Here is a 13695-nt window from a genome sequence, read left to right as displayed (position 1 = left end):
TCTCTCCCCCAAAACTAAAGTAGGAATACCCTTGTTTTTAGTATCATTACAAGTCAGTACAAATCATTTGGGAAGCAAAATAAGGCTGTAAGAAGTAAGTCATAAAAATATTTGTACTGACTTGGCTGTGCCACGTAGTAACTTTAAGACTTTGGACTTGGGACTTAAGTCACTTAATATCCCTGAGCCTTGGTTTCTTCATTTGTGAAAAGGCATTAATAACAAAAAGTATATTGAAGGGCTGTTGAGATTAAATGAGAGATTTATAAAATAGCTAGCACAATACATAGCACACAATAGATGATCCACACATGTTAATTCTATTGCAAATTCCATTTCTAAATGGAATTTAGAGAGAAAGTAAGAAAGATGATGTATGTGTTCCAAATGAACTTGTATCCCTACTGTAGGCTCATGGAACTTTGATAGTAATGGCATGGTCTCTTCTTCTCTACCCTCTTCCTAAACAAGCCCATGTAGTCTAGATATTTTACTGGCAATGAGGTTGCCTCAGTTTGAATTTCACATATTCTAGGGAAAGGACCTAAGTGGGTAATACTTTCTGAGAGAGGGCTCGAGTGATTTGAAGTAATTAATGTTGGGCATAGTTAGTTGCTTCTAGCATGGTTGTCATATCAGGATGCTATATTGGTAGAATCATCTGACAGTTTGAGAATGTGAACTTTCTGTAATAGCAAAAGACATAGATACTCAACAGTCAACACAATGTTATTCCAGATGAAAGTAAGGATTTTTAGGTCTGTCAAGGAACTGTGGATACGTGCCTGCCAGTTTTTGCCAGGAGCAAGTAATTGGAACAGGTAATCCCAGCACATTCTTGAGTGTTCACTGTGGGACTCGATGAATTGGAAGGTAGTTTCCTCGGTGTAGCATATTTCAGCAGGCCCAGTCTTCAAGCCTGCTTAGGATTCATTCCTGTAGTGGTGTTTGATTAGTCAAAATGAGGGCTTGTAACAGAATAGTATATGGCAGTGAGCTAGGGTGCACAGATGAAAGTGCAGAATCTGGTTATCTCAAATTTGATTATTCATGATCAACAAGTTTGATATTCTTTCATTGCATGTGGAGAATTCCTAGTTTATACTGTCATTGAAATTGGGATGTTAAATAATAGGGTATCAGTTTATTAACTTGGAAAAGAAGATCCTTGCTAGTATGTTACTCTACCCTACTTTCCAAAACATGAACATGTATACACAAACACACAACTTTTATAAGTTCTTAACTTGATGTCTTTCTTTTCCCCCTGATATCAGTGGCTTTTTATAGAAAAAAAAAATTTCTCGTTCCTGAGTTTCCTAAACTATTTTGAGCTGTCCAAATTGCTAAGTAAACTTTTGGGTACATTCAGAGAAGTTTAGTTTCTGGCCCTCTTACCTCTCTTGTCCTTTTCTTCCACCTAAAGGTAGTCTTCTAAAAATGGTTTTTGTTTATACTTCTATTAGAAAATTAAAAATATAACATTTATATAAAATGTTTATATAATATCTGTCTATATCTATGTATTCTTTCACCTTTCTTTGATATAGTGTCATACTGTTTGTTTTTGTTACCTTACTTTTTTCACTCAATATAACCTGGATATCCCATATTAGTATTTATAGATATTCCTCAAAAATTATTTTATAATTGTGGCAAAATATATATAACAAAATTTTTATATATAACAAAATATATATAACAAAATTTACCGTTCCAACTATATTGTTAAGTGACAGTCGAGTGGCATCAGTACATTCACCTTGTTATGTAATCATCACCTCTCTCCTTCTCCAGCATTTTTTCATCTTTCAAAACCGAAACTCTGCCCATTAAATAATAACTCTCCTCCATTCTCCTTTCCCCCATATTTCTTCTGCCTTACAACTCTTCTCCATCTCTATCTGTGCTCGATACCTCAATAAGTAGAAAAAAAAAGTAGGGGTAGGTAACACAATGTTATGTATTAACACATCCTGCTTTGGCTGAAGAAAAAATATACATGTTCATATAAGAGCAAGTTATCTGGAATGCTTTTCCCTAAAGCCAACAGTGGTTGTTCCTGAGTTAGTGTAATTTATTTGTGTTTTCTATTTTTATGCTTCATTGAACGTTTGTATTTTCTCATTTTTCTCTAAGAAACTCATTATACTTTTAAAATAATAAAATCAGTACAGAAATTTTGTTTTTAAAAAATCCCAACTGCCATTTTTTGTCTAGCTCCCAGTTGCAGTGCCTAAGACTTAGTGTTTTTTTTGTTCTTTTTTTTTTTATTTATGCCTACAGCACCTGGTCTTCCTAGGTGGTCTCCCATCCAAGTACTAACCAGGCCTGATCCTGCTTAGCTTCTGAGATGAGACATCAGGCTTGTTCAGGGTGACATGGCCATAGACTATGGACCATGGCTCCACTGGGACATGAACCCAGGACCTTCTGTGTAAAGCAGGAGTGCTAACTGCTACACTATGGAACCACATCCAGTGTTTATTAACTATATTTTGACTGAATGACAAACTGAAGAAAGAACTTAGTAAATGCCGTAAGGACATACAGGTCAAAGGGGATTAAAAAAAAAAGGAATCATATGGGGAAGGCTTTAGTTGCAGATGATATTTGAGTGGGCCTTGAAAGACAGGGTTTTTTTTAAAGAGAATAATATAATATACTCTCGTATTCTAATAATTATTTGGATAATCAAACATTTTATGGATAATAGTCTTTTTTTTAGGAAATGAAATTTCTTTGATCATATTTATTCTTGGAATTCATGGTTTCTGTCTTTAGAATACATCCATTATCCAGCAGATTTACTTTTCTTATTATCTTTTGTTTAAGTTAATATTAATAATGTGGTTTTCCCTAAGCAAACAACAATCTAGTGAAGTGGCTTAAGAAGCCTATTGTGTGACAGGGAAACTAGCCAGAAATTAAGAAGCTTCTAAATTAAAAAATGTACACACAGTTAGTAGAGAAGTAATTGCATTTAGTTATTTCTGACTTTAGGGGGAAAAATAGCAGCTTTTAAAATTTTTAATTGATTTTCTTGTGATCATATTAAAGAAATACTTTTTAAAAACTTGTTTTAAATTGATTTATCAAGTTGTGGTGAAATTTTGTTTGTCAAGTTTTATCTTTTGAGATAAACAATAATTCACAAATAGTTCATGATACTTGAAATATTGAAAGTTTATTTCCTAATGGAAAGTCAGATTTTATGGGCTGCTCTGAGGACTCCCCTTTGACTTAAGAAGATAACTATACTCCTGTGATAATGGCATGTTTCTGCAAACCAACTCACTGCAAGATTATTGGAAAGTATTCAATATGCTGTCATGAAACACTTAAAAATATTAAGATTTGTAAAAGAAAAGGAAAACTATGGGATTAAAGGTGTTCACAAACCTAGAATTTATTTTTTTTAATGCAAAGTAACTCTTAAAGTTTTGAGCTTTTTCTCGTTAGGAATTTTATTGTTACATAAAAACGGAGTCTTTAAAAAGTAGTATATTTAATCTCAAAATTATCCTAAAAAGTTTTTTTTTAATTATTCTATTTTGGATCTGAAAGAGAATGAATACCATTTTTGAATTTTCAAGGCCATTCCACGTGTAGTTTCACATTTAGTGAATTTAGTCATAATATTCCCAAACCCAGTGGGATACAGTTTCTGTGGTTACCAGACCCTTTGTAGAGTGACAAAGATTGGAATTCTGATTCTCCTGAGTCAAATTTTGGCCTTTGACTCTGTCCCCTTTTCACACTCCTTGCTAAGCTTGGGCTGTTGCTATGCTTGAAGGCTAGTCAGCTAGCAGGTTCCTATGGTAACAGAAATGGAAATTTGAAAGAAGAAAGAGAATGGGAGCACAAAGGCTTGGTTGATTTGAATTTGAACAAAGAATGGAAGGTTCCATGTTGTGCACCTTTGTTGTAGAAACCAGAAATTTAATTTTAGAAAGTTACTTAGTTTGTAAACTTTCTTTACCTGGTCTTAATTTAGTGAACAAAAGTGCTGTTTAAGGAAGTACTCAGTAAGAATCTTTTAAAATTTAATCAGCTAAAGTTCCTTTTTCTTCATAGTGCTTTAATGCTATTCCTTATTTTATATATTTTTCTCAACTTTACAGTATTCAGGCTACCTCATTTAATTTTGATTTTGCTGAGGTTAAAAATTGTTAGGGTTAAAGTCAAGGCAGTTTGCTTATTTGGAAAATGGTATTTTTGTTTGTTTTGAAATATAACAACTTTATTGAAGTATAATTTCTGTACAATAAACTTCACCCATTTAAAACATTCAGTGAATTTTGAAAGATGAATATACCCGTGAAACCATTACCACAATCAAGATATAGAGCATTTCTATCACCTCAAAAGCCTCCTTGTGTCCCTTTGTAGTCCACACCCTGTTAACTCCCTGCTCTAAGCAACCACTGATCCGCTTTGTTACTGTGGATTAGTTTTCTAGAGTTTTACATAAATATAATCATGTAGTATCTACTTTTTTATGTCTAATTTTCTCACCCAGCATAATGATTTTGAGATTCTTCCATGTTTCGTTTTGCTTTTTAAAAACATTCCCATTCTCTTTCTCACTTGGCATTTGAGAACAGGGAATTTAGCAGAGTTCTTCATGCCCATCAAATAGGCCTTCTCCAGCTCTATTAATTTGCAACTCTTCCCTCATCTCCTTTTAATCTATCATTTACTGTGTTCTATATGCTCTTTTATATATTATTTATGTCTTATTAGGACCATTTTGCAGGGAAAAAACAAGTTTAGAAAGGTTACATAAAACAAATTGGTTAAGCTCTTTGGATAAGAATGTCAAGCTTTGACTATGGGTCTTTTAGCTATGTGATCTTGGACAAATTACTTAACTTACTGTGCTTCATTTTCTTCTCATGTATTATGAAATGGGATTAATGATAGTAGTATCTACTTTATGGGATTGTTGAGATGGTGAATGAGAATGTGTGTAAGGCACTTAGAATACTGACTGGCCTATAGTAAGTGTCACTAAATGCTGCTGAGATATAGCACAAGATACTTAGATCTAGTAAGTGGCAGAAGCATAAACTTACAGTTTTAGGCTCAGTGCAAGCAGTGCAAAACAGTCAAATCAATTTTATAATTATGGGGCTCACAGATGGAGGTTTTACTAACATAGTAACATAACTGTTGGATTAGTTGGTATTTTATGTATTGCTGAGTACCAAGCAAATTTGAGACTTGGTTAAGACATATATGAGAGTGTGTGTGTGTGTGTGTGTGTGTGTATATACACTTATATACATATGATTTTGTATATACATCAGCATGTGAATATGATACATTTTTTAACTTAAATAATTATAGACTCATGGGAAGTTGCAAAAATAGTACAAGAGATAATATGTTATTATCACAGGAGTATAGTTATCTTCTTAAGTCAAAGGAGAATCCCCAGAACATCCCATGAAATCTGACTTTCCTTTAGGAAGTAAACTTTTAATATTTCAAATATCATGAATAATTTGTGAATTATGGTTTATCTCAAAAGTTAAAACTTTACAAACCAAATTCTACCACGCTATTGTACTCTACTTAGTTTCCTCCTGATCTTATTAACTGTTTTACAGTATCAACACCTGGAAATTAACATTGATACAGTCTACAGACCTTATCATAGTTCACCAGTTTTTACATGTACTCATTTTTGTGCATGTGTATATGTATGTGTGTGTAGTCTTTGTAACTTTATCTCATGTATAAACTGATGTAGCCACCGTTACAGTTAAGATACAGAAATGTTTTGTCATCACCAAAGAACTCCCCTACGTGTATTTCCTTTCTCCCTCCTCCTCTTTTCCTAATTCCACACAACCACTAATTTGTTCTGTCTCTACAATTTTGTCATTTCGAGAATGTTATACAAATGGAATTGTACAGTATGTAATCTTTCGAGATTGGCTTTTTTCATTTAGCATAATACCCTTGAGATCTGTCCAAGTTGTTACAGGTATCAACAGTCATTGTTTTTAATTGCGTAGTAGTAGTCTGTTATAGAGATGCACCACAATTTGTTTAACCAATCACTCATTGAAGGACATTGGGTTGATTCTAGCTCTTTGCTATTGCAAATAAAGCTGCTATGAACATTCATGTAAGGTTTTGTGCAAACTTAAGTTTTCATTTGGGGAGGATAAATGCCCAGGAGTGTGATTGCTAAATCATATGATAAGCTTATATTTGGATTTTTAAGAAGCAGCTCAACTGTTTTCCATAATGGTTGTGCCATTTTACATTCCCACCAGCAGTGTATGAGAGATCTACTTTCTCTGCATTCTCACCACCATTTGGTATTTTCACTGTTTTTTAATTTCAGCTTTTCTAATGTGATGTAGTAATATCTTATGTGGGTTTAATTTGTGTTTCTCTCTTGGCTAATGATATTGAACATCTTTTCATGTGCTTATTTGCTATTTACATGTCCTTTCCGGTGAAATGTCTGTTCACATCTTTTGTTCATTTTCCAGTTGAATTATTTGTTTTTGACTTTTGAATTTTGAGAGTTTTTTTAGTATATTCTAGATACAAATCCTTTGTTGGATATATGGTTTACAAATAGTTTATCTTCGTCTGTAGCTTGTCTTTTCAATTTCTTAACAAGGTCTTTTTAGGAGAACAGAAGTTTTAAATTTTAATGAAGTCTGATTTACCATTTTTTAAATTTTACGTATAGTGCTTTTGGTGTAATTTTTAAGGATTCTCTAGCCTAGGTCTGGAAGATTATGTTTCTTTTTTCTTTTTTCTTTTTTTTTTAAGTTTTATAGCTTTATGTCATATTTAAATCCATGATCAATTCTCAGTTAGTTTGTATGAGGTATTGTTTATTTTTTTGCTTATGGATATCCACTAGCTTCAGCACCATTTATTGAATTGCTTTTGTTCTTGTCAAAAATCATTTGGCTTTTGTGTATTTATCTGGATTCTCCATTCTGTTCTGTTGATCTTTGGGTCTATCTCTCCATGAGTACCATAGTGTTTTAATTATTGTTAGCTATGTAGTAAATTTTTAAATTGTATAGCATGATTCTTTCCACTTTTTAAAAGTTGTTTCAGTTATTCTACTTTCTTTTTTTAAATCTAAATTTTAGAATAAACTTGTCTTTATGTACTAAACGTAATCTAGAGATCATTTGGGGGACATTGACATTTTTAAAAAATTGATTGGGGTAACATTGGTTAATATGTAAATTTCAGGTGTACAACTTTATAATACAACATGTACGTACTTTGTTGTGTTCAGTTGACATCTTTTCATGTTGAATCTTCAATCCATGAACAGTGTTGTGGGTTGAATTGAGTCTCCCTAAAATTTATATGTTGAAATCCTAAACCCCAGTACTTCAGAATGTGACTTTATTTGGATTTAGGGTCATTCTAAATGTAATTAGTTAAGAGGAGGTCATACTGGAGTAGAGAGGGGCCCTTAATCCAATGTCACTGATGTCCTTATGAAAGGGAAATTTGGACACGGACACACATAGAGGGTAGATGATGTGAAGAGGCTCAAGGAGAATGCTATGTGAAGGCTGAATTTGTGCTGCCACAAGCCAAGGAACTACTAGGAGCTAGGAAAGAGGCCAGGAACAGATTCTTTCCTAGCACCTTCACAGGGAACATGGCTCTGCTGACACCTTGATCTTGGACTTCTAGCTTCCAGAAATGTGAGAAAATGAATTCTGTTGTTTATGCCACTCAGTGTGTGTGGTGCTTTGGTATGGCAACCCTAGCAAACTAATACAAGTATATACCTGTTCATTTATTTATATCTTCTTTGATTTCTTTCATCAGCGTCCTGTATGTGTTTTGTTGGATTTATACCATATTTGTCTTTTTTTAGTGATTTTAATTTAGTTATCATTGCTCATTGTATATAGAGATACAATTTTTTAATATGTTTTTTTGTTATATCCTGCAACCTTGCTGAACTCACTTGTTAGTTCTAGGAGGTGGTTTTTTGTTTTGTTTTTTTTTAGATTTCTTGGGATGTTCTATGTAGACAGTAATATCATCTGCAGATAAGGACAGTTTTCTTTTTCCCATTTATACATCTTTTATTTTCCTTTTCTTACTTTATTATGCTAGTAGGACTTCAGTACTATATTGAAGGGAATGGTAAACAGGCATCTGTCTCTTGTTTCCAATCTTAGAGGTAAGAATCCAGTGTTTCACCATTACATATAATGTTAACTGTAGGGTTTTTGTAGATGTTCTTTATCAAGTTGAGAAAGTTACCCTCTATTTCTAGTTTGCTGAAAACTTTAAAAATCATGAATGCTATTTCTGTATCATTTGGTATCATCATATGAGTTTTCTTTGTTAGCTTGTTAATTTGGTGGATTATAGTGATTGATTTTTGAATATTGAGTCTGCCTTGACTTTCTGGAACAAACCCTACTAGGTTATGGCATATAATGCTTTTAATATATTTTTGAATTTGATTTGCTACTATTTTGTTAAGGATTTTTGCCTTGATGTTCAGGAGGGATATTGGTTTATAGTTTTCTCTTTTTGTACTATTTTTGTTTGGCTTTGATAGTAATCCTTGCTTTGTAGAATTAGTTGGGATTAGTTCTCTGCTATTTTCTGGAAGAGATTGTATAGAATTTGTATTCTTTAAATGTTGGTTAGATTTTACCAATGAAACCATCTGACCTAGATATTTCTTTTTCAGGAGGTTTTAAATTACACAGTCAATTTCTTTAATAGTTATAGGACTATTCAGATTATCAGCTTCATCTTGGGTGAGTTTTGGTAGTTTGTGGCTTTTGAGGAATTGGTCCACTTCATCTAAATTGTCTAATTTATGTACATATCTTATATACTTATCTTTTTAATGTCTGGAGACTCTCTTGACATCTTTCATTCTTGATATTGGTAACTTATCTTTATCTTTTTTATTTATCAGTCTTGCTAGAAGCTTATCCATTTTATTGATATTTTCAAAGAACCAGCCCTTGGTTTGAGTGATTTTTTTTTTTCTTTATTGCTTTTCTGTTTTCAACTTTACTGAGTTTTCTTCTTTATTATTTTCTTCCCATTTGCTTGCTTTTTATTTTCCTTTGGCTATTATGAATAATGCTGTTCTGTTATGAACATTCATATACACATTTTTGCTTCAACACCATTTTTAATTCTTTTGAGTATGTTCCTAAGAGTGGAATTGCTGGACCATATGGTAATTCTGTTTAACTTCTTGAGGAATCACCAAACTGTTCCATAGTGGTTGCCTCATTTTGTAAGGGTTCCGATTTCTCCACATTCTTATCAACATTTGTTATTTTTTGTTTTTTAGATTATCATAGTGGGTGTGATGTGGTATCTCATTATGGCTTTAATTTGCGTTTCCCTAATGTCTCATGACTAATGAGCATCTTTTAATGTGCTTATTGGTTATTGCATAACTTCTTTGGAGAATGTCCAAGTATTTTGCCCATTTAAAAATTGGATCATTTATCTTTTTGTTGAATTGTAGGAATTCTTTATGTGTTCTGGATATTAGACCCTTATCAGATACCTGATTTTCAAATATTTTCTTTCATTCCGAGGGTTGTCTGAGAGTGTCTTCTAATACACAAAAGCTTTTGATTTTGATGAAGTCCAAATTATCCATTTTTCTTTTGTGCTTGTGCTTTGGTATCATATCTGAGAAACCATTGCCAAAACCTAAGGTCATGAAGATTTATTTTATCCCTATGTATTCTTTTACAAGTTTCATAGATTTTGCTCTTATATTTAGGCCTTTGATGCATTTTGAGTTAATTTTTGTATAATTTTTTCATAAATAATGCCATTTATGAAAACGAACAAGGCAATGATCCAACTCTATTCTTTTGCATGTGAATTTTGTCTGTAGCCTCATAAGACCAAAGCTCTGATGGTTTCTTGGTTTTCTAGCATCAGCAAAACTTGATTCTCAACCTCTTCCCTTTTGCCCAGATTCACCAAATGCCTCCTTGGAAGTGTGGCTGCAATAACCAGGCCACCTCACCATGCTTCCTTGGTCTCTGGATTCTTGGTCTCTTTAGCTCTTTTCCTTCAACAGTTCTCAAATAGCTTTAAAACGATATAGTTAAACTTTTATTTTATATTTTAATGTTTTTCTTCATGGAAACATTGGTTTAGCAGAAACTACTCCTTTATACTTGGACACGATAGTTACATATAGTTTATTGTCACAAATAGTTCATTTTTATATATCGGTTTTCACATCTATTATACAGTTAACTTCTTTGACATCAGTTTCTGTGATCCTGGGTTTTCTGGCTACATTATGTATAGGAGATCTCTGGAAAATATATATTGGTGTAGAAATAAATTGGTTCTTAATCAGTAGAAAGGACTGGTGGTGAGAACCTTTGTAGTCAGTTCAAAATCAACAATGATTCTGAAACTATTATATAAACAAGTGGAAAATTATTTGGTAGTCAAAAGCCTAGATGCATTTTCCTTGGGATATTTGATCTATTCCTGTGGTTATAATGATGATTTTAGTATGGTTTTATGTTTAGAGACACTACTTTTTCTTTTTGTTTTCTTAATATCAGTTTACAGTGCTAGCTAGCTCTGTTTACATCATGTGATTTCAGTGTTTAAAGAACTCTGTTTAAAAAAAATTAACGTAAAACGAACAAGGAAATGTGAGACAAAGATGAGAGATTTCTTCCTTAAATCCCACACTGAAAAATAACTACTACTATAACTACTTATCTCCCCTCTCCTTCCCTTTGCTTTCACTTTTTGTCCTTTCTCTACTGTCGATTCATGTAAATTGAAGAAAAATTGAAATACATAAAAGGAAGAAAATTAAAATCTCTTGCACTCCCATCGCCAATCAGTAATCACTCTTTTAAGCATTTGGCATATATCGTGTTTCTTTTCTTTGTAAAATGGATCATATTGTTATTAGTGTTTCTCAGTCCCGTCTCTTCAATAATATCACCTGTGACAATTAAAATATACACGTACATTCTGGGATACACCTCAGACTTAACTAAATCGGAATCTCCAGGGATAGGGCTAACAGGGTTTTAAAAAAACAAAAACTCCTTCAGAAATCTTTAGTAATCTTCAGATTTTTTTTTAAATGAAAAAAAAAATGAATATTGCAATATTGTCTATAGAAAACTTTAATTTGTATACAACACTTTCACTAATGATTCAATTTTAACTTTTTCCTAGCCATTCCACCCTATGGTGAATCTGGATTGTTCTCAGGATTTCCGGCCATTTCTTTGTGCACTCTATGCTCCTATTTGTATGGAGTATGGACGTGTCACACTTCCCTGTCGTAGGCTGTGTCAGCGGGCTTACAGCGAGTGTTCAAAGCTCATGGAGATGTTTGGTGTTCCTTGGCCTGAAGATATGGAATGCAGTAGGTGCGAAAATCGTATTTTCATGGATCGTTACTTATGTTGCAATATATTTAAAATTACTTGTCTTCTAGTTCATCACTTTTTAAAAACTTTTTTTTTTAAGTATGTATATTAGTCTTAATTTTGAACAGCAGTTTCATGGCCTCAGAATTACTCATTTCCTTAGGAATTTGGAAGCTTTAATTTAAAAAGGTAGAAAAAGAAAAATGTTTCTCTGAAAAAATTTTTAAAAGAATTAAATTAAGAAAAACATAAGACATTCAGTTGATTTTTCTCCCTTGAATTTTTTTTCTGGTTATAAAAGTAATGCCATTTATGAAAATTAGAAAATACAGAGAAGAAAATAATCATTTGTTGCCTCATCATTAAATATCTTTAATGATAATTTAATGGGACTTATATCTTTATGATTTAAACGTGTTAATGACTAAAGTACTTCTTTCAGTTACATTTTTCTATCATGTATTAATATACCAGACCCAGAAAATGTCAGATGCTTTTCTAATCATTTTCAATATATAGATTATAAGCATTTCCTGAAGATTTGAGGATGTTTACTAGACAGTCTTAGAGATTTGTACCAGAGAACATTATTATTACTAGTAGTAAGGTTTGCAGTAGTAATGTTTGTTATTTTTTATATAATAACATTATGCCTTTTTGTATCCTGAAGTATTTCAAGGTTAAAGAATATTAAGATGAATATGTATGTACCTGTTATTATCTAGCTTTTCTCAGTCTTTAACATTTTGTAATATTTGTTTTAGAATTTTTTCTTTTTAAGAAAGAATACTATGGTCTGTGGCCATGCCACCCTGAACATGCCCAATCTCATCTGATCTCGGAAGCTAAGCAGGGTCGAACCTGGTTAGTACTTGGATGAGAGACTACCTAGGAATACCAGATGCTGTGAGCTTAAAAAAAAAAAAAGACAGACATGAAGAAGATGAAGAGGCAGGCAGGCAGGGGAAGAAGAAGAAGGAAGGAGGAAGGAAGAAGAAAAGAGGAGGGGAGGAAGGAGGGGAGGGGGGAAGGAAAGAAAGAAGGAAGGAAGGAAGGAAAGAAACAAGGAAACAACTATACAGATAGAATTGAAAGTTCCTTCCCTGACACCTGTCTTGATTTTATTCCTTTCTTTTGTCCCCAGAGATGAGTTAATCATTATGTTGAATTCATTGTTAATCATTCCTATGCTTGTTTTTATACTCTTACTGCATATATACATATCTATAAACAACATTACATTTATTTTTACATGTGCCTATGTTTATATCCGTATCATTCTAGGTCATTCCTTTAATTACTATATAATGACCAGTTGCATTAATACCCTATAGTTATTTAGCCGTCTTCTAGTGATGGTCATTTGGATTAGGGTTATTTCCAGGTTTTTGCTATTATAAACAATGCTGTACTGAACATTCTTTTCTCTTTCATATTTAATATTAATTTTATTTTGACAATAGTCCTTTGAGGTAGGTAAAATCAGGTATTATGCTCATTTGAAAGATGCAAAAATTTAAGAAATAAAACATATTAGTTTTTATGGTCAATTTACTAACATTTTGCTTTCTCATATTTGTCTACTCTATTTCCCACCTATTTAACCTGTTCTCTTATTTAGCCCCAACTAACCCACTCTCTACTCAAACATCTGATAGTACTTATAGTCCCTCTTTTGGAAGTCTAAATTTCTTGGTGTTTATAACAACAGGTATGAATCGCCTGGTCCAAAACCTTATTTTGTGTTTCTTGTATCTAACTCTCATTGTTTAGTGGTCTTTTTATTTAGTGAATGATGGAGAATGCGAAGAAATAAGATCAGAAAAGTATTAGGGGGTGGTAGCTCTGGTATGGAATTCAGATTTGATTCTGACTGAGAGGGGAAGTCATTAGAGAATTTTGAACAGAAGAGAAATGGTCATGAACACAGGAGTGGCTACTCTGTGGAGGGAGATTGATTGTAAGCCACTCCCGGAGTCCAGAGAAGACGTACTGATGGCTCAAACTGTGGGGCAGCAAAGTGGAGGAGATGAGAAGTGGTCAGATTTTGGATATGTCCCCAAATAGAATGACAGGATTTGCCAGTAGGTTGTGAGGTATATGTAAGAGAAGAAACTTCAAAGATGACCCCAAGGTTTCTGGCCTGAGCAACTAGAAGAATAGAATTACCACTTGTGGAATTGGAGAAATATAAGGAGTGGAAATCAAGAGTTTGGTTTTAGAGGGCTTAAAGCTTGAGGGGTATGTATATGTTGAATTGGCAGTTGGATATACA

The 13695-nt window shown here is 33.0% G+C and overlaps 1 protein-coding gene and 2 pseudogenes across 2 annotated transcripts in view; 2 read left to right on the top strand and 1 right to left on the bottom strand.

Moving 5' to 3' along the window:
• The window catches only part of FZD3 (frizzled class receptor 3), a 72254-nt gene that overhangs the window by 10275 nt on the left and 48284 nt on the right, over positions 1 to 13695 (top strand). The window contains exon 3 of one of the 2 annotated variants that reach the window (XM_039875883.1): positions 11224 to 11420. In XM_039875883.1, the coding sequence (XP_039731817.1) occupies positions 11224 to 11420 (197 nt within the window). Of the gene's footprint in view, positions 1 to 11221; positions 11421 to 13695 lie in introns of those variants that run through there. The other variant, XM_039875884.1, reaches the window with a different exon arrangement.
• On the bottom strand, positions 2278 to 2393 carry LOC120613621 (uncharacterized; annotated as a pseudogene).
• LOC120613662 (uncharacterized) lies at positions 12215 to 12333 on the top strand (annotated as a pseudogene).

This window comes from Pteropus medius, unplaced genomic scaffold (assembly GCF_902729225.1).
Source record: "Pteropus medius unplaced genomic scaffold, Ma_sr-lr_union100, whole genome shotgun sequence".
Classification (NCBI taxonomy): domain Eukaryota; kingdom Metazoa; phylum Chordata; class Mammalia; order Chiroptera; family Pteropodidae; genus Pteropus; species Pteropus medius.
This window is presented reverse-complemented; position numbering and strand designations above follow the sequence as displayed.